The following is a 23,193-nucleotide window of genomic DNA, read 5'->3' on the forward strand; positions in this document are numbered from 1 at the left end:
GCAGCCTGAGGCTGTCAGGTATGGTCATCTTTCCCCGCTTCCCATCGCTCTCCAGCCATTCCAGCCGCGCCTGGCAACGATTCCTGGTTCCCCGATCCCCCCCTACCCACCATCCGGTTGTACGGACTACGGAGCACACACGGTCGCCAACGGCTGTTCCGCACGTGGAAGGTAAGTTAGGCTGCTCCATTCGCTCTTGTGGTTGGACTTGCGACTCGCTAGGCCGACGCATTTTTGAGTCTTCCATGTCCCATCTCCGCCTTGTCTCCCTGCGGCGTGACCTCCGACAAGCTGACCATCTAACAGAATGGCTACCCCGGATGTCGCCCCTCACTTTGGGGCGGAATTGAAGGTATGACATAACTCTGTCGCATCAACCCCAGATTCCAGCTAATCGAGGACCTTGGCAGGATTCGTTTAAACCGGTCAACAATTGGGTAGGCACTTACTTCCCTCTTCCCGCCTCCTCACCCCTTCAAGCTGAACACCTCGGATGATCGCCGAAACCCTATGGATCGAGAACTAAGATGTCGCCTGCTAGGTGTCGAATGGTATCGGATGGCTAGACGAGATACAACAGTTTTACCGCGAGCGCAGCGCAATCGAGAAGGAGTATGCGGCAAAGTTAACGGCACTATGCAAGAAGTACTACGACCGCAAAGCCAAGAAAATCAGCAGTTTGAGTGTCGGAGACACCCCTAGCATGACCCCGGGCTCCCTTGAAAGTGCCTCCCTCACCACGTGGTCGACGCAATTGAGCGCCGTGGAAGCGCATGCCACTGAACGGGATCACTTCGGTAACGACCTGCTCGTCCACGTCGCAGAGCCGCTCAAACAAGCTGCGAACCAGTACGAGGAGCTCAGGAAGTGTCATGTGGATTTCCACGCCAAACTGGAAAAGGAGAGGGACTCCTCGTATAGTGACCTGAAGAAGGCCAAGGGTAAATATGATGGCGCGTGCCAGGAAGTTGAGGCAAGACGGAAGAAGATGGAATCCTCGTTCGACCACAGCAAGCCCAAGGCCCAGGCGGCGTATCAGCAGCAGATATTGGAGATGAACAACGTTAAGGTAGGTTACTACGATGATGCCAACGACTATCGCTGACGGCATTGCAGAACACATATCTCATCAGCATCAACGTGACGAACAAGATGAAAGAGCGCTTTTACCACGAATATGTGCCGGAGCTACTTGATGTAGGTTTGCTTTGACTGGTTGGATACAATTTGCTAACCTTCCGTGTAGGGCCTGCAAGACCTCAACGAAACGCGTGTAACGAAGCTGAACTCACTCTGGACCATGGCCGCACAACTCGAGAAGAATTACCTCTCCAAGAGTATGGACCACATGGCAAACCTCATCAACGAGATTCCGCGCAACGTTCCACACCTGGACTCGCTGATGTTCCTGCGCCACAATGTCACACAATCACAGGAGCCGGCCAACCTGGCCTTCGAGCCGAGCCCGATCTGGCACGACGACGACGCGCTCATCACTGACGAGGCGGCCAAGGTCTTTTTGCGCAACCTCCTCAGCAAGAGCAAGACACAGGTGCGGGAACTGAGGGTCGAGGCCGATTCCAAGCGACGCGAGGTGGAAAACGCCAGGCGGGTCCGGGAGAACATCCGGCAGGGCACAGACAAACGCAACGAGGTGGAAGTTGTCCGAGCTATATTCTTCCAACAGGAATCCCTGCATGAAGTTGACCGCAGGCGCCTGACGGCCGAGGTGGAAACCTCTACCATCATGGCGGCGGTGGGCGATCTTTCGCTCGGAGCGCGCAACCACAATTTCAAGTCGCAGACGTTCAAGATCCCGACCAACTGCGACCTGTGCGGAGAAAGGATATGGGGATTGTCTGCCAAGGGCTTCGACTGCCGCGACTGCGGATACACCTGTCACAGTAAATGTGAAATGAAGGTCCCAGCCGAGTGCCCGGGCGAGCAGACCAAGGAAGAAAAGAAGAAGCTGAAGGCGGAGCGACAAGAACAAGCCAACACCGCCCCAGCGCCACTTGACCTAGAGCCAACTACGAGCTCATCCACGGCGCCATCGCTTACCCGCAAAGACACGATGAACTCGTTGAGCTCAGGCTACGCGGTTAGCGCCAACCGATCTATGTCGAATGCCACACAGTCTCCTACCACGACCGCCGCCGAGCTTCCCACCCCCGTGGCGGAGACCAAACCCGCCCCAGCACGGAAGAACCGAATTCTTGCACCGCCGCCGGCACAGTACATCAGCGGTCCGCCGGCCAACGACTCGACGCCGGCGCTAAGCTCCAAGGCCAACGAGCAGCACGGCAAGATGCTCTACGCATACCAAGCTGGTGGGGCTGACGAGGTCACTGTTCAAGAGGGAGACGATGTAGTCATTCTAGAGCCAGACGGTATGCCTTTTCCCCCGACTCTTTACCGGTAACAAACTAACCGATACATTATAGATGGATCTGGCTGGATGCGTGTCCGGTTCGGCAGCGAGGAAGGGCTCGTGCCTGCTTCCTATGTGGAAGCTGGTCCCGCACCTTCTCCAGTGCCGTCCGCCAGCCCCGGCTTCACGGCTGACCGGCCGGGCTCGACGTACTCGAACTCGTCGGCCTCGTTGACGGGCGGCGGTGGCGCCGGGGGCAACAAACGGGTCGGACCAGCCGTGGCACCGCGGCGGGGCGCCAAGAAACTCCAGTATGTGGAAGCGCTGTATGACTACGAGGCGCGCAGCGATATGGAATGGAGCATGGTGGAGGGCGACCGGTTTGTGCTGGTGAATCGGGATGGCGGAGATGGATGGGCGGATGTTGAGCGGGGTGGCGTGACGAAGAGCGTACCGGCGAACTATATTCAGGAGGTGTGATGATATTTCCCACTACCTGCCTCCAGTTGAGGGCTAGGTGGAAGTATTGCATGGGCATGCTGCACCTTTCACATAGGTTATTTGTGGATTTTTTTTGTTATTGTTACATTGCATCGGGAAGCCTGGGAGCTGGTCTGTTTGTATCTTGGCTTGCTTTGGTTTTGGCCGTTGTTGTTTTTTGGCTACTGTCTATATCCTCAGGCATATTCCTAAGTGGCAGGTAGATGTGTGGTGAGAAGTGCACCGTGCACAGTGCAGCAGAGGTAGTGGATGTGGGTGAATGGAACTATCTGTACATAGGGTTGAACTGCGCGTTGTGTATATGGCATGACATGGTCATCTATTCGGTTTCTTTTTATTACTCCACGAGGTGTGTCGCGCTGGTATCATTTCAACATCCCATGTGTAGGCAGACGTAAGACAAGCCGTAAAATATGGCAGCGGAGTCATAGATACGCTCCTAAGACAAGGTATAGTGGGCAGATTGAAAGAAATTCGAAATTGGAGAGGGAAAGAAAGAAAAGAGGGAGGGAGGGAATAAGGCTCTATTTCTGATAAGATTTTTCTGATAGCGAAATCAGGAAACACCAAAAAAGGGATTCCGAGTTTCCGATCGGAAAGATGATCTACAACCAAAAGCTACTTTACCGTGCTAGACTAGTAACTAATTTACGTCCCTCCAGCCAGCCGCGGGTGGAAAAAAAATTTTCGTGATTTACCCGGGGATGGATGGATGGATGACCGAGTGACAGACCTGCAGTGGTAGAAAGGGAAAACAAAAAAGCTCGGACGACAAGAGAGGAAGAGGGAAAGAGAGACAGCTGCAGCTGCAGCCAGCTTGGAAGGATCCTGCAGCCAAACCGTGATCCGCGCAGCCAATGAAGTCGAGCGAATAATCACGCAGTTGGCTCGTGCGAGGATTAGCGAGTTGCGACTAATCTTGATGGAAGTAAGCTCAGGTGTTGCTCAGCCACCTCCAGATTAGTTAACGACCAGGTGGCTGGTGGGTTGAGTTGTGTGTGTGAGAGTGAGAGTGTGTGAGTGTGTGTGGTGTCGGAGGATAAGAGAGTTGTCATATGCTGTGATCCCGAGGTAACTTTTTTAGCTAGTAACTAACTAGTAAGTAGTACTAAGTAGGTAGTCTGGAGGTACTGTTGTTCTGACTCTGGGGTCCAATTGCCCTGCAGTTTTGAGGCAACTGATTAGTCCTTCTGTTCAGTCAGACCCTGAACTTTCAGGCAACAGCAATTTGGCGATAGACAAGAAAAAAATTGTGAGTCTAGCCGAGCGAGAAAAAAAGGCAGAAAAATGAGACGGAGCCAGAACGTGGCACTGGCGAGGTGATTGTATGCGGGAATTTGCTGGGCCATCCATTGGAAGCAGAAGACTAGCACCGATGGGGCAGCTCGTCGGGAAGCTGGCTGGGAAAATGCCGCATTCTGTCCTTCATTGCCATCATACTATACTATACTACTTACTGTGTGCAGGTTAGTTAGGAGAGAAGCCGTGACTATAGTAGGATTCTGCTGATATCACGGTGGAGGCCCGTCGGAGTGAAAAGTACCACTGCTTCATCATCCTTCCCTCCCGACTCACTACTCACTACTACTTACTACTAACTACTTACTACCACTCTTACTTCCTCTCCACTTGGGTCCTTTGCTCATTCTCTTGCTAATCGAAACCCGGGGATCCTCATCCTTTTGCCCTCCCGAATATTCTAAAATCCCTCATGGCTATACCTCATTCTATCACCCACAACTACCCTCTCTGCTACCTACTAATCTCCCAACCGAGATGAAATGACATCCCCATCCATGCAGTCGATCCGTGGCTGTGCCAGCTCTTCCCCTTCTTTTCTTCCCCCCATCTAGTGTCTAGCTGGTCTAAGCTCCTCCCCTACGTAGCTGTTTACCCTCTTTTTCCTCTCACCTGGATTTTTTTTGGTCATATTCAACTAATTATTTTTTCTTTTCCCTTCCCTTCGCTATCACCACCTCCACCCACTTTCTACGTATAAATCCTCCCTTCCCTCCCATTGACTTACCACCACCATCATGCCCATCCGCTCCTCTTCCTCCCTCCTCCTTCTTCTTACTCCCCTCACCCATCAATCGTTAATCCGAAGGAATGCTCATCGACGGCGAAAAGTGGGCATGTGAAGCTTGTGTCCGCGGCCATCGTGTGACCACCTGCAAACACAATGGTAATTATTCTCTTCTCCTCCATCGTAATTCTGGTCTCCCTCCGTCCATGCTAACCGTGATACACACATCAAGATCGACCCCTAATCCGCATCAACCGCAAAGGTCGTCCCTTTGCGACCTGCTCCATCTGCAACTGCACTCCCTGCGAAAGCCCCGAAGAGCACGCCAAGCTCAAACGTGAGACCGAACATCATCATCCTTCTTCATCCTCAAAAGTACACGTTCACCATACTTTCCACATCACATGATTTCCACCCATGGGGCAATGGCTTTTGGTGCAGTTCAGGCTGATATAGTGGCTTCTAGCGAGCTGCTGGCCGTTCTCCGCGACTCTCGGCGTCTCCGACGACGTTTTTACCCATTGCGCCGCGGCCGTCAATTTCGCCGAGTACTAGTGCCGCCGCGAATGCGAATTCCCCCCTTCCTGCTGCTGCGGCGGCGGCGGCGGCTGGCGCATACGCCTCTGTTTCCGCTGCGACGACTCTCCCAGGGTGTACTACGGCAACAGCAGCAGGATATCTCTCCCCACCACCAATCGCATCCCTCCCGCCATCATTCTGCTCCATGGCCGCCACCCATGACAGCATGGCCATGTCCATGGCGAATCCATTGCTGGTGGACACGCATCGCATGTACAGCGACCTGGCCGTATCCTTTGCAGATAGCAATGCCATCTACGCGCTCGATGAAATGGGATTAGATGACGTCAGCGCGACAATGCTCGCGGCAGATCCTGTCTTCCAGGGCAATGACTGGGATTGGTTACACGACGATCACCACGATGGTGGTGTGCTCTAACATTTGTGGATCCTCTTGTGTCTTGCAGATCGAATCTTATTCTGTGGAGATACGAGAGGGTCGTTCGGATAGGGGCGGTGGTGGGAGGGATCAAGTCCGAAAAAATGATCCGGCGGGGAAGGGTTGTATATATGAAGTTATGAGAAACACGAACTGTGACGGTTGAAGTTGGCCACATGGACCCAGTCGGGATCAACAGCACCTATCTATCTATCTACTTACTTGAACTGGTTCCGCTAGTAGAGAGCATTGCATTGCATTACATGTGCATGAGCATGAGCATGTATATAGCATGGGGCAGGCTGAATTGATTTTACTGCATAAGGTTCATTACCTACTGTGTCAAAATGCGATAACAATTGATGAGAAGATGATTTCGATATCTGAAATACTAACTTGAGACAGAGTGGTATCAGACACTCCAAAACATGTCTAGATAAGTAAAATGACATCTGAACTTAGTCATGTGCAGGAACAGAAACTAAACATGTCGGATTTGGTGGGGGGTGGCCTAACCAGGTTGTTACTATGGTGCGGAAGTGTCTTTGTCCGTAGTAGTAGCATTTAGTCCACAATTCAAGCTCTCCAACTACTATTTATTGACTTGGTCTATGGCACATACTACTTACTAGTAGGTTAGCGAGTGGACATCGAGCACAAACTCATCAATGCGGTACAGATAGCTAAGCTAAACACCATTGTAGTGGTATATATCCTAGGTTGTTATTATATGCCTGTTGTTAGATTACTAGTAAATAGCCCCAGAGTTCGCCTAAATTAATGAGGACTACGTAACTTAGTAAGTAGTACTACTATACATGTCTACATGCCGCAAGTTTCTATCTTACCATATACAAGGTCAACGCCCACACTCCACTACTACAATCTGCTTTCATATTACGCGTAGAACTTATGAAAGAGTAGATAAAAGTAAATTCTATATATAAAAAATAGATAGATAGATACACAAACAGAGAACGGAACGGGCCTAGAACTTCAGTCAAGGTTTGCGCCCTTTTTCCATTCCCCGTCACGCCCTTGAATCGATCAACCCATCTAAGCATAGGTGGGCCAGACAGTCACGGTCGAAGTGCTGGTAGCCACCACCATATCAGTGGTAGTGGTCCAGGCAGTCGAGGTCACCCACACGGTGGTGGTAGAGGCACCCGAGTCAGCAGCGGCAGAGGTAGCCACGGCGACCTTGGCGGTCACGGACTCGGAGGTCTCGACTCCGCTGCTGCTGTCATCCTCATCATCCTCGTCGTCGCAGTCGTACTCCTCGTCATCATCGTCATCACCCTCGTTGTCATCAGCGCCGGTGCTGCTCTCCGACTCGCTGGAGGAACCAGCGGAGGAAGAAGAGGAAGAAGAGCCGGTGGTAGACGAGATGGTACCGGTGGTGGGGACGGCGGAGGCGGTGACAGCCTCAGTGGAGGTGACGGCCGCGGCCTCGGTCTCCGTGGCGACAGCGGCCTCGGAAGTAGTCGAGGCGTAGGCGGCCTGGGTGGAAGCAGCAACGGAGACGGAGGCAGAGGCGGAGGCAGAGGTGGCGCTGGTGCCCTGGGCGATAATGCGGGCAACGGCGGCCTCGGCGGCGATCTGGATGATGGCCTGGGAGTTACCGGTGGGAAGGTCGGGGTGGATACTGCCGTCGACGATGTACTATTGCAGATATGAGGTTAGAAGAGATGGTCTCAGACAGAAGGAAATAGGGGAGGGGTTAACGTACCAAGTTCTCAGTACCGTAGACCTTGGTGTTGAGGTCAACAACGGAGGTGCCATTGCTCTCACGGCCATCGTCGACACCCATCTTGGCAGTACCAACGTAGTGGTCACCGGCAGTCAGCTTGTCCATGATGCTCGACGCGGTCGCACTACCCTGGATGGAGAAGCCAGCGGTCGAGTTCTTCATGTCGGCGATCAGGCCGTTGAGGAAGCGGGTAAGGGCTTCCTTGTCGGCGGCGGTGTTCAGGTAAGGGGAAGTCTCGATGGTGGTGGAGCCGGTCGAGTCAATGCCGAGAACACCGGTGGAGGTGGCACCGTGGGTGAGGTACAGCTTCATGGTGATGACACCATCCTCGGTGGTACTGCAGGAGGCCTGGTAGAAGCGAGTGACGCCGTCGGTGCCGACGTTGGAGGTCCAGAACTGGAGACGGTGGCCACCCTGAGTCAGGACACCGGAGCCCTCGGCGTAGAGGTTGCGGATGGGAGCAGCGGGGTCGGAGACGGCACTGGAGGTGTTGAAGTGGGTGAAGTTGCTGTTGGTGTTGACGGTGACCGTGAACATGGGGTGGTCACGGAGGTTCTCGCCGACGGGCAGGTTGATCCATTCAGCGGAGGGAGGCACGGTGATGCCAGTGCTGCCGCTCTGGACGGTCTTGATCTGTTCAGAGGGACCGATACCGGAGTTGAACAGGATGCGGGGAGTGGACATGGAACCAGCAGCAAGAACAACCTTACCACCGGCGCGGACATTGATGATTTCGACGCTGCCAGAGGAGGTCTCGACCTCAACACCAGTGATGCGACCCCCGCGGCGGACGACGCGGCGGACCTTGGTGTTCAGGCTCATGTGGAAGTTGTCAGCGTCCTCGACCAGGGGCAGGTAGGAACGGACAGGACCGGCACGGATACCATTGCCGACATCCCAGGAGGGGTAGCTGTAGACCATGTGCTTCTCGTTGGGCTGCTCCTGAGAGTCGACAGACTTCCAGCCGAGACCCTTCAGGAAAGAGGAGAGAACGGTGTACATGCCCTGGTCGTAACGCTTGCCATCAGCCGAAGGGAGGGTGCTACCAGGGTTGCGGGCGTAGAGGCGCTCGGCAGCAGCCTTGACGTCCTTCCACTTCCAGCCGGTGGGCCACTTGTCGTCGAAATCAGCATCCTGGGGGTAGATGAAAGACATGGCGTTGATGACGGTACCACCACCGAGAACACAACCAGCCATACCGGCAGTGTCATCACAGAGGTACTGGCTGACGTAGTCGGAGCTCTGGATGTAGGTGCCCAGAGCCGGCAGGTCGTACGCGGTGAGGGAAGAGTTCCATGACAGGGAGTCGGTAGCACCCAGCTCGACGGTCGGGGCCACACCACGCTCGATGAGCAGGACGCTCTTCTTGGTCTCGGCCAGGCGCTCAGCGGCAACCAGACCAGCAGCACCACCACCGACAACAATGTAATCGTAGGTCGTGTTTGAGACGGTGGCGGCAACGCTGGCGGAGGGAGAGGCGGATGCGGAGGCACTGGAGGAGGCGGAAGCAGAAGTAGCAGTGGACTGGGTCGAGACAGCCTTGGAAGCCCAGGTGGAGTACTTGGACGACTTGGCGTTGGCCAGCTGCACCTCGAAACCACCATAGCCGGCAGCGTGGTAGGGCATCTTGGAGGAGGCGGAGGAGGGAGTCGTGGGGTTGGAGGCACTGAGAGCCCAGCCGAAGTAGTACTGGGTCGAGTTGGCGTCGAAGGTGGTGGGCTGACCGATGATGCAGCCCTTGCACAGGAAGGTGTAGGTCAAGTAGGTGCTGTTGACGGAGGTGCCGTCGGGGATCTCCTCGATCGAAGCATCACCGCTGTAGACAGACGGGGAGACATAGGACGTGGCCTCACGCAGAGTACCCACGGCCGAATCACCATCGGGCCAGGCGGCAATCAGGAGGACGTTGGTCATGGAACCCGACATACTGACACCACCCCAACCCTTGGAGCTGGACAGGGGGACGGTCAGCTGACCGATGAAGTCGGTGCTGACATCCTCGGGCAGGGCGATACCGAAACAGAAACCGGTGTCGTCGGTATCACACCATCTCTGGAAGTCGATGCCAGAGGCCGAATCGGTGTAGGCGGAGGTGTTGTAGGCATTGGCCGAGACGCCCAAAGCGTAGCTCAGGGCGGCCACGCCACTAAGCAGAACAGAACGCATCTTTTCCTGGATTTACCCGAAATGCAGAAAAGCGCAAATTTGAAAGGATAGGCCACGAAGGAAGAAGACGAAGATTGAAAAAAGAGTGTCAAGGAATTGGGTATGTCAAGCTGGCCCAGCAGCAACCCAAGAAAGAAAGAATGGCGGCAAAAAAGAAGTTGCCAAAAAAAAAAGAATGGAAACTCTCAAGCAAGAGTGAAGTGAAGATGGGGAAGAGAACAGGAAGAGAGGAATCCATGCTGGCCGCGGCGAGAGCCATTGATATATAGGAATCGAGGGAAGGGTGCGTGGGGATGGTCCGACAGCCTTGACATGGAGAGCGGAGCCATTAAACGGTGGTGATATGATAATCATATTGAAGGGGGAGGGCGGAGGGCAAGGCTAACGCATTGAAGAAATTGAGAGAGTGGACACTGGCTGGGCAGACGCCCACTCTTCAGACGCCCGAAGGAAGCATGGATGAGGGCATTCTCGGTCATCGGCCTCCATTTTGACAGGGGAATGGCGGCTGTCAGTGGTTCGAGGCAAGATAAGCAATTTCCGGCGGGACTGCTAGAGCGCTTCTAGCTGGGAGGTTTATCTTCAGCAGTGGGACATGCCAAGCCTCACTAAACGGCGCGAGTTTCACACAACGGCCGCCGTGGTTTGAGCATGATGGCGCCCAGGTGCTCGTTCTCAGCCAAGCCCATTTAAACAAAACACCCCTCCTCCGTGAAGTTCGCGCGCTGGTGGATTGCTCACTAAACCCGTCCTCCTCATTGGCTTCATTCTCACGGAGTCGGGGGGGTACTATTGGTCTCGACATTTCCACTGTCTCTCTCCGTGAACGGGGTCCCACCGGAATTGACCGAGTGCCACTAGGATGGCCTCTGTCTCTCTTTCTCTCTAGCTATTGTAGGGGAAAGACTGGAAGGGCCGCCAAGATGCAGGACAATATCCGGGAATCCACCCGTCGAGGAAGGAGACTGGCTATGGATCTATTAAAAGATGAGCCAAGGGGGGTCTTGGGCCAGGTTCAGGGACCAGGAGTGACTTACCGGCCAGGAACCCCAATGGGTCTGCTAGCAAGACTGACCGTGACATGATGAGGGGTAGCTAGATGGGATGGATAGTGAAGATAGACTGAGAGAGGGAGTTGGCCAGGAGCACGAGTGCTGCGAGGGGGGGGAGATGGAGACAGCAACTCGGCCAGATCCTCGGGCGGCCAAACCTGAAACGGGCAAAGTGTCAGACCAGCGGCGCTGCAATCTATTTTCCCTGCAAAACTCTGGTCCGCCCTCCAAGGGTGGGCCCACCTGGCCAGCCTACAGGAATAGGATGATTATTCGGTTTTCTTCCGTACACTGTCCAGCCAGTCACCAAGTGGGAAAGTAGGAAAGCATGAAAGCATGAAAAAAGCAGGGATGCTACCTGGGTTCCGTTCATTACTAGATACTCTACACATCGACTGGCACCGGCTAAGGATGGTCCAACCCAACTGTACACATGTCAGAATGCTGCTTCGCGCCGAGACCCACCCGGCACTACTTAAAACCCCCTTCCGGCAGCAAACAAAAAGAAGAGAAAGAAAAGAAGAGGAAAAGAGGAAAAGTGACGCAACGCAAAGAACCAACGCACGGAAAGATACAAAATATCATCCACACGACTCTTCTTCCTTACAACAGGACGAGTCCGGCACCAAACACGGTGGACAGCACCGTCACCAGTCCCACCATCACAGGGGCCATGGCGAAGCCGGGAACCTGCAGGCCAGCAGCAGCGCCCGTGGAGCTCGTCGAGGTGCCGCTGGAGCCGGAGCTGGAGCTCGACGAGCTGGCCGAGCCCGAGCCGGGGGTCGCGGTGCTGGTGGACGCAGTGCCGGCGTTCATGCTACCAGAGCCGGAGAATCCGGCGCCCTTGCCAGCGCCCTCGGTCATGTACTTCTTCGCGGGTTCGGGGATGGCGGGCAGCGAGTCTCCATCAACGTCCCAGTTGGGGGAGTCCTTGGCCGGGCAGGGGTTGGCACCACCGGTCTTGTTGTAGCCGCCGTCACCCTCGGGGTTGCTGGTCTTGGAGTAGGCCGACTTCAACGCATCGTAGTCGGACAGGGTCTTCACGCTGTCACCGTTGATCTCCACCAGACCATAGTTGCTGGATTCCTGGGAGTACTCGTAGACCAAGCCGCCAGAGTACACGCCGGTCATCTTGGTGTCGTACAGAGCGCTGACCTCCTCGAACTCACGCTTGTTGGTGTTGCAGCCATACTCGGACAGGAACAGGGGCAAGCCGTATCCGGTGAAGTTCTTCACCTTCTGGTCCCAGCCGGAGGTGGTGAAAGAGGAGGGGTCGCACCAGGAGTAGTCGTTGAAGGCGAAGAAGTCGCTGCGCTCATCGTCAGTACCGCAGTTCATGTACTCGGCCATCTGAAGACGGTTGGTATCAATATCGGCCTGCATCAACGGTCCTCATTAGTATCTATCCAAGCTGAAAAAGACTGATAGGGCTGGCTTGTCCACTTACGGCAGAGTATCCGACCGGGATCTCACGGTAGTTGCGGCTGCGGATGTACTGGCGGAGATCACGCGTCACCGCCTTGACATAAGGAGCAGCCTTGGAGGAGGGACCATCGTTGATGACCTCGTTACCCGAGAAGAAAGCCAGGGTGTTCTTGTAGCTGGCGAACTTGTCGACCGTGGCGAAGATGTACTGCAGGTACACATCGTTGTACGACGGGGCGGGGTCGGCACGGTTGAGCGAGTACTTGGGGGTGTTGACATCCAGCACCAGGTAGATGCCAGCATCCGCCAGAGCGTTCATGCACTCGTCATGGTCCTTGGAGTTGTCCACCGAGTAGACACGGATGGTGTTCAGGCCGAGCTCCTTGAACTTCTCGATATCACGCTTGCAGCCATCGGCATCGGCAATGGGGTCCGCGAGTTTGGAGGAACCACCCGGCTGGTAGTCGACACCACGGATGTAGAAGCGGTCATCGCCCTTGAAGAAGGCATTGCCCTTGACGGTGATAGGGGTCACATCATCACGGGCCTTGATGGTCGACGAAGGCGCAGCGAGGGCCGTGGAGGCACCAAGAGCGAGGGCAGTCGCGACAGCGGTGCCCTTCATTGTGGAAGAAGATGTAGGTGAGAAGATCGAAGGCAGATGGTATTAAGACAAAGAATGAGTGTCAAGGCCCGTCAGCGAGATGACTGAGAAGGTATGAGAATGAAATATGCAGACGGCGCCGGATATAGGATGGTTCAAAAGAACAGCAGAAGCGAGAGACGAGAAAAAGGTCTGAACGAGTGACTGAAGGGGAATTTGAAGAATGCCGGAAGAAAAGCGGCGACGAGGTTGAACGACCGAAAGGGTGAAGAAGGAGGAAAGAGTAAAAACAACCAGCAGATGGAAGCGGAAGGGAAGGGGGGGAGTGGGTGGCACACGCCTTAAAGCAGGCAGGCAGGCCGACCATCCCTTCTGCATTGCATTAGTATTGACATCCACTGGGGTGAATTTGCTCGCGCCTTTGTGAATCCGTCAGGGTCTCGCCAAGCAAACAAACATTACGCCTGCAAGCAGCCACGGCATGTGTGGGAAATTGTTGGTCCGCCCAAACTAGATCCTACGGGCCAATGAGGAAGACGTCCAGGCGACGGATTCTTTCCCTTTTTTTCCATGGGGAGATCCAACCAAGCCAGTCAACACTCCAGGTCCCCCAAATGGAGGGTCAGCGGAAATCCCAGGGGACGGTATTGTTGGCCATCCCGATCGTCAGATCGCTGTGGGCGAAAAAGGGTCTCGCACTGGGCCAAGGCGCCGATGAAAGGCTGCCGTGGCCACTGAACAGGGACTGGCCCCGTCCGATTGTCTGGCCGGAACAAATGAGAATGCAGGCCAAGAGAGGCGCACAAAGAAAGCTGCTCGTCTTTTCGACCGTGTGGGTGGGGCCCCCGGCCTGCCAAGAGCGCCCGGTGGGGCCAGTCCCTGAAAAGTCCCTGGATGGTCCCTGGCAAGTCCCTTGGAACCCTGATGGCCCGTACCAGCTCGGTTATTCGTTACAAGGGTTGACATTCTTTCCCTCACAACGGGCCATTCACATCTTCCACACAGGCAACAGATAAGAGAAATGAGGCGGTCATTCTAGTCAGATATCTGAGTAGCCAGCCATCTGATTCTCCAGCCTCAAAGAATTACCCAACCTCAAGGGCTGGGTATAAATTCTCTCCCGCCGCCGCACGCTAGTAGCAAAAGCAAGGCACCTTCCAGCGGAAAAGGAGTCTCGTCCTTATTCTGGGGTCCAAACCCAGGCTTCCCGCTCCCTGCCGTGCCTGGAAGATCAGTCCCATCAAGGTTTCCCAGAAAGATTATATTTACTGACTAATTGTTTCAGTTCTACTGTACGTACTGCACTGAACGTGGCTCCTGCTTTTGTCTCGCCACTGGATAGGGAACTAGAGCGGCGTTCTCACATCAGAGCAATACTAGTACTCAGGTACGGGCGGTAAAGTGCCAAGATGAACTCTTCTTGGGGCGGCCATGGCAAGTGGTATTACGATAGGCCATGACTCTTTGCCAGGAACTATTGCCTCTGGGCGACTGGGCATTTCTCAGATGCTGTGTGGATGGGTTGACCTTCAGCGACCAGACGGCAGTGCCGCCTTTTCGTCTTCTCCATCTCCTGAGACACTCCTGCCAGCGCCAAATCACAGCAGATGCATCTACTGTATATGCAGATGCTTTCTACCTTCCAGAGATCTTGTCGGGTTCTATAATTAGTTGAGATGAATACATGGCTTCGACAGACTGGTCGCATGGACTTTGTGCAACCGACTTGGGCTCCCTTAACCACCGAGGGAATACTGACTTCACGAATTCACTTTCGTGCTATCTTCCTTTTATAGCAACTGCCATCCACTCCTATCACTTCCATGACATTTGACCAACGAGTGTTTTTGAGGGGCTTTTAAAGCATCAACCCTCGCACACCAAACAGCGTCAAAGAAAAGAAGGCCCAACCTTGCTCCAGTCCCTGCATTATCGCAAAGGCAATCGATCAAAGAACATGGCGCGCCTACTATTCGACAGCCCATGTCTCACCAAAAATAGGGAGCTGACGTCAACGCACGGATTCGGGGGCCCCGCCGGAGCCGATTAGCGCCGCTCTCTTCCTGCTGACCTTCCTAAACCAGGCCTGCTTTTCCTCCAACGGCAACCCAAACTCAGAGGCATGTTTCAGCATCATCTGGCACATTTCCACTTTTGACTCAGGAAACCGTTGGCCATGGGATTCGGGGTGAGTCCACTCCCATAGTACCTACTGTAAGTATTACTGTAGCCATACTGTAAATATCTGGCTGCCTGTAAACAACTGAGACTTGGCTGGTCTTAGTCCGACCGGGCCGAGACTCTTGGCATTCACACAACTGCGTATTGATGCCTGAGGCATATATTCTCGAGACGCGGTCACTGTCGACTGTGTTTCACTGCAAGTTACGGAATGCAATCCTCTTTTTTTCAGGTCCGGAGAATCTGAAAATGTCCTACTTACCACCACTGATTAGCCCGTCGAAGTTGTGTCAAGTGTCAATCGGTGGCCAAGAAATCCACCAGACTCCACGTCTAACCCTCTGCAACCGAGATGAAGAGTCTAGATCATCAGAGATCCACCCACCACAAATAACGAGACTCGCCAAAATTAGGCAACAATTCGCAGATTCTTTGACCAGGCCAATACATGGATGGCATTTAATGCGCGATTCGTACAGGGGGGTATGAATCAGCCTTACTCTACTGTTGGTTATGTCCAACTGAGTTATGGTTTCATAGTAGCATACTATCATCCACACTACAGCTATCGCTACAGAAATTATATATTAGTAGTATCTACTCCGACCGAATCTACACATTAGACATACTATGATTAGTTGCCAAAGACCGAGGGTAACACCACAATCCGTTTCTGACTTTTATCTACACGTCACAAACTCTACAGCTTCGTAGAGCAGTCCACAAGAGTGATTTCTACTCATAGCTACTACTAGACATAACACTAGCCATGTCCTTTGTATCCTACTCTCAGACTAGTACTAGGATACTGCTATGTTATTTTGCTTCGTTAAGGGTGACTAGAGGCTATACTACACCAGATATATAAATATATAATATCGCTCCGCAAGAAGTTTCACGCTAACACACGAGTGAATAATACTGCTGCTTATTAGTAGTGAAGTGGACAGACGTTGTGAAATGGCTAGTGGCTGATGACATGTGCCACTAGTACTTCTTACTCAGTAGTTATATATATTCCTGTTTTGCAACTAGTATGCCGAAACGATGAAGCTGCACCATGGCTCAGCGCACTCATGTATCTCGCAACCCATTCTCAGCTATAAGTCACTCATCAATAGCCTTTAATTTAAGTGCTTAATGCCTAACACTGATATGTATCCGTTACCTGCCCACTCAACAGTGAAAGCCATGCGGGTAACTACATAACAAGCAGGTGTGGCCGCTTTACGGTCACACAACCAGAGGGTAAGTACTCTCATCTACAGTGTTGTTACTGTGTACATTTACCAGAGGTAAATGATTGCCGCCGTATGAAAACATTCCTTCCCCCCTCCCTCGTGCTAACCGATAACTGTTTGTGACAGTGATCAATGGCGGACACTGATTCATCAGCGCAGAATCCCACCAACACGCTTGACAATACCGACCAAGGTCTGCTTCGAGTCCCAGAATCTGCAAACATTCCGCTCTACTACGCCCTAAGTTCTCCATAATCGCCGAAATGAAGAATCTTACCGATCACCCCGTACAAATAACATCTGAATATCTTCAATGACGAGGTGGTCGCGAATGGGCAGAAAGAGATTCTGTGAGCACGCAGATGTAGTAATGGTATTTAAAGGAGCTGCGCGTCAATGCGGGGTCTTTCAGTGGGAAGAACTGCATTTGCGTGCTGGATACCAGGGAGATCCAGAGAACCAGCTATTCTGGGGTGCGATGGTGAGAAATATGGTACTGGCTTTGAAGGAGGGAAAGCAGCAGATGGAGATGTTGGACTGGCATTCCGAATCCCTTTTGGGACTCGTGGATCCGTGGTTGTTTTCCTTTGATATATTGATGGGGCTTGGTACTGATGACTGGAGGAAAGGTGACCTAGGGAGCCTCCTGCAGAGATGCAACTATCGCGCCAAAACCTGATCGACGGACCGAGTTCCACCAATTGTCGAAGGAACTGGCAGGTATCTGGATCTAGACATGGGTATTTCCCTCAGGCCGAGAAGTGGGAGCTTACCGCTGGAGTTCTAACTACGTATCCCGCCTGTACGAGGCGGAAGTTCCCAGACTCTCGGACGGACGTGCAGATCACCTCCCACATTTACAACTTGGGCCGAGCTTATAGGAGCTCTGCCAATGAATCAAAAACTCCATTTATCTTGCAATCATTCGGTTCGATGGCTAAAACAACCTACACATCGCCGCCATTGTTATCTTTGTCTACGTTGCCTCAAACACCAGTCTTCTCCCGAATTGCATACCGCCAGTACATTACACTTCACGGAGCCTTCTACTAATTGAGCGTTCATTGTCATGCCATTATGGTGAACTATGGTATTCTAAATGCCCCCGCCCACTAATGGGAATTGGGAGAACAAGCAATGATGTCGTTCAATATGTGATTCTGCGGTCGCTCTTGCAATTTAGGCCGATCGTTGGGAAACCCTTCATGGCAAATGATAGGGACCGTTGCGGCTGTGCAGGGTCGTCTGGTCACCTTACCCAGGCATGCTGGAGCATCACCTCTACCCTTTGCAGTTACGAAATCCGTCGCTGTCGGGCATTGACACGCTATCGGGTTTTGTACCTCGTGGGCCATCATTACGGCGTCTCCCCTACCCGCAATGTACCACCGCAGCAGCAGCACCGGTCGGAACAAGAGGTTAGCCAGGCATCTACAACGGCCAGTATGCCGCGCGAAGTATCGGATGAGATCTTCCATGTAATGAGGAGTTAACCGATTGGAATGTCGGCGGCGGGACCGAACCGTCGGGAGCTGGCCAGAGAGATCATACCGTGTCCTTTGTTGAATGTTGCTCAGTCTGCTCGCGAATTAATATATGACAGAACACCGACTATGTACTTTTGTCTAGCGGATGGAGTAAGTTTCCGAGACTAGTCTATTACAAGCAGTTCGTAGGTGCCCTTTCAAGATACTAGGGCAGCTGTACTAGTAAATTGATTTCACCCACCGGAGCTTGCGCTGCTGCTTAGCCTTCCAGGGTCTTGCTCCACGCGGTCTCGGAGAAAAAGAACGGTGGTGTTCGGGCGCTGCCGCCGGGCGTTATCTAGTTAATGCTATGGAAAAACAACGCACGTTACAAGGCCCTTGGTGGGCCCGCCTCTTCCAGTATGAGTGATATGCTCTACAAAAAACCCCTCATGATACTCTTGGACTAGACTAGATCAGAATACTATAACAGGTAAACTTTTCCCATCCTACCTTCCTAAGGACAAACCCCAAAGGCCCGCCCAAAATGTCCACTGCCTACTCCCAGGCCCGAATGCAGCACCAGTTCTTCGCCAACCCCCGCAAACCTTTAAAATCCCCAGATCGTCCCATCGCCCTCCGACAAGGCTCTATCACCAATTCAAAGACCACCCTCGTGCTCACCCCTACCCAAGGCGACGCCCACTCCGTGGCAGCATACAAAGTTAAGAGTCCGGACGATGGGCAAACCCTCTTCACTGCAAGTGGATGGAAATACAACGACGGTGCCTGTCGTGAGTTTCGAGATGCCTCGGGCTTGCCTCTCTTCGAGCTTCATCGGAAGATCTCCTTGAAGAGCACTTGGTACATTACTCTGCCCGGGGAAGCTCAAGGCGGAGGAGTCACTACACTAGCGACGGGCAGCCCGCGATTCGCGCCGGCGTTTGGGAATTTTAGCCTTAAGCTAAAAAATGCCGCGGCAACAGATGCGAAGGATGAAGCGGAAAAGGAGGTCACTTTGATTGTCGAGCGGCATGGGCGTGTTTTGCAGAGTTTCGATGTGATTGATGGCGATAGAAGGGTTGCGGAGGTGTGTGAGAGTGTTCGGCACAATGACAAACTGGCGCTAACCGCTGGTGCTCGGAGGGGACATCGGCCTGCCTTGGATATTGTGATTACTTCGGGGGTGGATATGGCTTTGGTATGTTTCCTATGTCCTATGGGAGATAGCATTGAGACCTGTTGCTAACTTGGAGTAGATTGTAGCGATTGCTATCATCGCCTCTGATAGCGTGTTTGGGTCTGGTTCTGGTTGAACTCTGTATACTAGTTGCTCTATGTAGATTTTTCACAATGCAGTATATAGTAGGCCACAGGCGCCCCTTTACACTCCTTCATCTTGCAGCCTATGCTCTAGACGTAATTCTCCGGGATCATTCTCCTCAAACCTGAAATTCCAGATTCTTTCAGCAAGTTTGTCTTCGAGCTCCTGCTCCCAACATGCTGCAGTACACTGGGAGTTAACGCCCAGCGTACCTCCTTGTTTTGATTGGCATACTTCTCTGTGAGCATGTCGACGTACCCAACCTTTTGAGTTTCGTACCAAGACACTAAATCGTCGATGCGGTCTTGTGGGAAAACGAAGCCCTGAGAGCAGCAGCCGAATTTGGGCATCGCGTGGACACCCTCATGTATAGGAAGCATGGTGTTCCGTCCGGCAGCAAAAAAGAGGACGATCAGAAGGGGAGTAACCCCAAAGGAGAGAAGGGCAATTGTCTCGTTCGAAAGGTATCTAGCCGTAGCTGGACAAAGGTACCGTATAACTGCTGTTATGGCCGTGACCACAGATACAGCAAGGAGAGAAAAGAACAGGTAGATGGGCCACTCTTCCGAGTTCCATCCCAGGAATATCTCAGTGTAGAAGAGTCGAAGGTATAGCCCTGTGAAAATAACCTCTCTGTCAGTTTTTCTACCTCACAGTAAACCCATTCAGGAAACGGTAGAATCATGTCCTTACACTGCTCAACCCCTTCCGCCTCTGACTTCCGCTCAGCAACATCTAGTGCATGTTTAGTACGATGATACCAGCCATCCAGAGCAATAGCATCATCCTCAAGCATAACGGTGTATGAGGTATTTAGAGACCCGCATGTTTTGAGAAGATAGGTATAGTCCAAGAGGCCCTTTTCGCGGGCAAACCTCTTCGCTTCTGGCGTCTCCAAAGTCCGGATATACTCTATATCCACCAAATCCGGATCGTAGACAAGCACCTTATCGGCAAGGGTTTGAAGCCACGGCTCCACATATGCTGGATGCTCCGCTGGATTTGAGTGTGCGATCAAGATGATGAGGTATAGTTCTTCCCTTTCTGCCGCAGTAAGGCCCTCTAGCACTGACCCGACCGCGCCCTGCAGATAATCTGCACCCTTCCGTGCCACGGAGGCAATACCTACACACACCTTTGGGTGAGTGGATGCCTTAGTTTGAAACTGAATGGGAGGGGTATTGCTATTGGCGTGCTGAACGAGTGCATTCGCTTGCTCTGTACGGAGGACTGAGTACATAGGCTTGTACGCTTGGTCCTCGGCGAAGAAGGCCGATGTTGGATCACGCCAACATGTTAGGCGAGCTAGATTTATCGCAAGTCCGTAGAGGAACACGAAGACAAGCACTAGATAACATGTATGCGAGTTGGATAGAATAAGGGTACAAGGTCTAGAGAACCTCCTTGGAAGAACCATTTGGGGCGTGCCTGACAAGAGATCGTGACAGGATGCAGTCAACAGTTGTGCGGTGCGGAAACAATCGAGGATGAATTGCATGAGCTGGAGCGTCGGTGCTTGCAACTGGGAGAGACCATCTGTACAGTGGTAGCTGAACCAGTCCCTGTACCCTACATTATTTTTTATCTGGGCATAACGTGCCAGAAGTCTCGCAGGAGCCTCCCACTCGTAAGGAGGATAGATAGACAGGGTCCTGGTCACATTTCCTGTTCGTGTGGAGACTACCTAACGCGATGTAACCTCAATATAAAACCGACATGGACCCTTGATTACATGTTGGTCAATGGACATTGCCTAAATTCCATAGTATCATAGCTGGCCTATTCTCCACAGTAACAGTTCCCGGACCACCACAATCTCCCTGTAAGTACCCGAGAAAGGGTCATAAGAACTTTGTAGGCTCAAGTGGAGACGCGCCTGCTACGATACTACTGTAAACTAAATGGACTAAATACTAGTAGGGGAGGAGAGGGGGGAAACGTGACGTGGATTGCGCTGAATGGTTGGCTCGTAATATTAACTGTACTCATCCACGAGATAGTTTTCACTAATGGAGTTTTCTAATGACACGGACAACTTTCCCGTAGTTCATGCAAGCATTTTATCCGATCCAACCCACCAAGCCACTAAAGAGCCAACTAACTCATCTAGTAACTACTAAGCGATTTAGTGCAGGGCATTGACATTCCCACTTCAACCAGGGTCCGAACTGATTAGATTGACAAGGTTGTTGTTCCTTTGACCACCCGGGGTTTCCCCGAAGAGAAAATGCATTCTTGAATGTTCACTGTTTATTTGTATATTATTTTCGAGTCCAATGGGGTCCGCTCCTCGCTCAACTATACTGACTCAAATGCAATTACAACTTTCACACACTGCTAGGGACTCTGCCAGCATGAGAAAATCGAGATTCTGGACAAAAGAAACTTGGCCAACACTTCTTTCTCATGGTATCTGAGACACTGTTGAGCTACCAAGATACTAGTATAGCCCTAGCGTCATTATCCACTACATCGTGTGGTCTCTTGACAGTTGACACCCTGGTAGATGGAGGCTGGCGGTTAAACGTCGGCTTGCTCTAGCGCCGTAAGTGGACACATCCTCTAGCCCTAGCTACTATGTCTGTGAATTATACATCTACGATAGACCATGAGGGAAGACAACGTCGCACTGTTGGTTGCTTTGTGATCTAACACCGACGCACTGGTGAGCACTGTGGCTTCTTCCCTGATATACACGGCTACAAAAACAGCCACTCAGCAGTCCTAGGTCTGTAAGGCTTGAAGCTTTTCGACAGACGTCTGGGCGAACCCCTCAGCAATGGAATTGGATGCGTTCTATTCCACGCAGATTGACGAAAGTACATTTAGCAGCCTACAATGGGATTGTGCACGTTATTGAAAGATACATTAGGGAAGGTGAAGATATGGACATCGAAGACTCAAATGGGATAACACCTCTTATATATGCCGTCCACAAAGGGCGTCTGGAAATAGTAAAAGCTCTCCTGAAATCCCAAGTTAATCCTGATCTAAAATTCCCTGATGGAAATGCGCCACTTCTTCACGCAGCCCTTCATGGGAACGAATAAATTGCAACTCTTCTCATCCGACACCGTGCCAAAATTGACGACCGATATATTTGTGGGTACACATCATTGTGTTTAGTGGCAAAGGCCGGAGATATGGAGATGATGCAAGATTTTCTAGGCCACGGTGCTCACATTAATTTTTGCTGTGCGACTAAGAATCATGGAACTGCAACGCCTCTGATGTTTGCTGTGCTCTCGGACAAAAAGGATGCCGTGCAATTTCTCCTTCACAATGGAATTGACCCAGACTACCTTAATAATGACCGTGAAAGGCTTCTATCGGCTGCCTCACAGAGTAATGGCGAAGAGATATTCAACCTCCTGACGAAGGGTGCTCGGTTGGATTGCCAAAGCTTCAAATATACCGCACTCTCAGTTGCTGTAGAAGTGGATTTACGAGGGCAGTGAGAGAACTGCTGAGTATTGGTGCAAGTTCAAATCAGCGAGTCGATAACAGGACGCTACTGGAAATGGCATCCAGCTCGGGGTTTGGAGAGTTCGTTGATCTTCTACTCCAGCATAAAGCGGATCCCAACACTCAAGACCGGTACCAGAGCACACCTCTTATAAGCGCCCTGCAGGGACAACATGAAGACATGGCAATGACCTTATTAAGGGCGGGAGCTGATCACGGAACCACTCTTATTCAAGCATCAGTCTGTGGAAACGACGAGGTTGTGAGGGTTCTGCTTGAAAGTGGAGTGGACCCGAACATCCAGTGCGAGTTGCAATTGACCGCACTTTTTCGTGCGTCATTTCTAGGGTATGAGAGAGTTGCAAGAACTCTGCTAGAATATGGAGCTGATCCAGTAATTTACAGCAGAAGCTCCGTGACTGCGCTGTTTTGTGCGACAAGTATGGGATATTTTACAGTTGTCCAACTCTTCCTCGATGCAGGACTGGATATAGATTCTCAAGACTCTTTGGCAATACTGTGCTTTTATTTGCAGCATGGAAGGTGATGAGGGTATGTTCGCTTGCTTCCAGAAAGAGAGGCTAATGTTCATCATAGAAATGCGCTACGGGAGACACCTCTTTTCTTCGCGGCTGTGGAAGGGCACGCTACCCCGACGATGAG

The 23,193-nt window shown here is 52.3% G+C and overlaps 9 protein-coding genes across 9 annotated transcripts; 5 read left to right on the top strand and 4 right to left on the bottom strand.

The window, feature by feature from the left end:
* The first annotated feature begins 57 nt into the window (after positions 1 to 57).
* On the top strand, positions 58 to 3,253 carry BDQ94DRAFT_140087 (putative actin polymerization protein Bzz1). Its single transcript, XM_026765555.1, has 7 exons — positions 58 to 171; positions 307 to 352; positions 411 to 437; positions 542 to 1,069; positions 1,117 to 1,197; positions 1,247 to 2,390; positions 2,445 to 3,253. Exons 2-7 carry the CDS (start codon positions 308 to 310, stop codon positions 2,849 to 2,851), a joined length of 2,232 nt encoding a protein of 743 aa, XP_026628034.1. The 5' UTR covers positions 58 to 171; position 307; the 3' UTR covers positions 2,852 to 3,253.
* A 1,134-nt stretch (positions 3,254 to 4,387) lies between these two features.
* BDQ94DRAFT_140088 (putative Cu-dependent DNA-binding protein) lies at positions 4,388 to 6,376 on the top strand. Its single transcript, XM_026765556.1, has 3 exons — positions 4,388 to 5,057; positions 5,131 to 5,273; positions 5,365 to 6,376. Exons 1-3 carry the CDS (start codon positions 4,982 to 4,984, stop codon positions 5,854 to 5,856), a joined length of 711 nt encoding a protein of 236 aa, XP_026628035.1. The 5' UTR covers positions 4,388 to 4,981; the 3' UTR covers positions 5,857 to 6,376.
* Positions 6,377 to 6,766: 390 nt separating this feature from the next.
* Positions 6,767 to 10,027, bottom strand: BDQ94DRAFT_8956 (putative cellobiose dehydrogenase). The gene is made up of 2 exons (XM_026776790.1): positions 7,586 to 10,027; positions 6,767 to 7,518 (listed from the first exon to the last, which is right to left on the bottom strand). Exons 1-2 carry the CDS (start codon positions 9,770 to 9,772, stop codon positions 6,913 to 6,915), a joined length of 2,793 nt encoding a protein of 930 aa, XP_026628036.1. The 5' UTR covers positions 9,773 to 10,027; the 3' UTR covers positions 6,767 to 6,912.
* A 1,068-nt stretch (positions 10,028 to 11,095) lies between these two features.
* Positions 11,096 to 13,152, bottom strand: gel1 (1,3-beta-glucanosyltransferase gel1). The gene is made up of 2 exons (XM_026765557.1): positions 12,272 to 13,152; positions 11,096 to 12,201 (listed from the first exon to the last, which is right to left on the bottom strand). Exons 1-2 carry the CDS (start codon positions 12,872 to 12,874, stop codon positions 11,428 to 11,430), a joined length of 1,377 nt encoding a protein of 458 aa, XP_026628037.1. The 5' UTR covers positions 12,875 to 13,152; the 3' UTR covers positions 11,096 to 11,427.
* Positions 13,153 to 13,182: 30 nt separating this feature from the next.
* Positions 13,183 to 14,089, top strand: BDQ94DRAFT_8952 (uncharacterized protein). The gene has a single exon (XM_026776789.1). The coding sequence runs from the start codon at positions 13,381 to 13,383 to the stop codon at positions 13,867 to 13,869; it is 489 nt and encodes a 162-aa protein (XP_026628038.1). The 5' UTR covers positions 13,183 to 13,380; the 3' UTR covers positions 13,870 to 14,089.
* Positions 14,090 to 15,398: 1,309 nt separating this feature from the next.
* On the top strand, positions 15,399 to 15,891 carry BDQ94DRAFT_140097 (uncharacterized protein). The gene has a single exon (XM_026765558.1). The coding sequence runs from the start codon at positions 15,487 to 15,489 to the stop codon at positions 15,655 to 15,657; it is 171 nt and encodes a 56-aa protein (XP_026628039.1). The 5' UTR covers positions 15,399 to 15,486; the 3' UTR covers positions 15,658 to 15,891.
* Positions 15,892 to 16,074: 183 nt separating this feature from the next.
* BDQ94DRAFT_140098 (uncharacterized protein) lies at positions 16,075 to 16,724 on the bottom strand (the record flags this gene model as incomplete). The annotated part of the gene is made up of 2 exons (XM_026765559.1): positions 16,435 to 16,724; positions 16,075 to 16,282 (listed from the first exon to the last, which is right to left on the bottom strand). Coding segments are annotated over exons 1-2 (184 nt in total), but the record flags the coding sequence as incomplete, so codon positions are not given.
* A 1,418-nt stretch (positions 16,725 to 18,142) lies between these two features.
* BDQ94DRAFT_140099 (uncharacterized protein) lies at positions 18,143 to 19,113 on the top strand. The gene is made up of 2 exons (XM_026765560.1): positions 18,143 to 18,942; positions 19,001 to 19,113. The coding sequence occupies exons 1-2, from the start codon at positions 18,289 to 18,291 to the stop codon at positions 19,055 to 19,057; spliced, it is 711 nt and encodes a 236-aa protein (XP_026628041.1). The 5' UTR covers positions 18,143 to 18,288; the 3' UTR covers positions 19,058 to 19,113.
* A 12-nt stretch (positions 19,114 to 19,125) lies between these two features.
* BDQ94DRAFT_158409 (uncharacterized protein) lies at positions 19,126 to 20,482 on the bottom strand (the record flags this gene model as incomplete). Its single annotated transcript, XM_026768943.1, has 3 exons — positions 19,126 to 19,230; positions 19,278 to 19,681; positions 19,759 to 20,482. The coding sequence occupies 3 exons, from the start codon at positions 20,480 to 20,482 to the stop codon at positions 19,126 to 19,128; spliced, it is 1,233 nt and encodes a 410-aa protein (XP_026628042.1).
* Between the last annotated feature and the right edge of the window lie 2,711 nt (positions 20,483 to 23,193).

The sequence above is a fragment of the Aspergillus welwitschiae genome, assembly GCF_003344945.1.
Source record: "Aspergillus welwitschiae strain CBS 139.54b unplaced genomic scaffold BDQ94scaffold_10, whole genome shotgun sequence".
NCBI classification, from domain to species: domain Eukaryota; kingdom Fungi; phylum Ascomycota; class Eurotiomycetes; order Eurotiales; family Aspergillaceae; genus Aspergillus; species Aspergillus welwitschiae.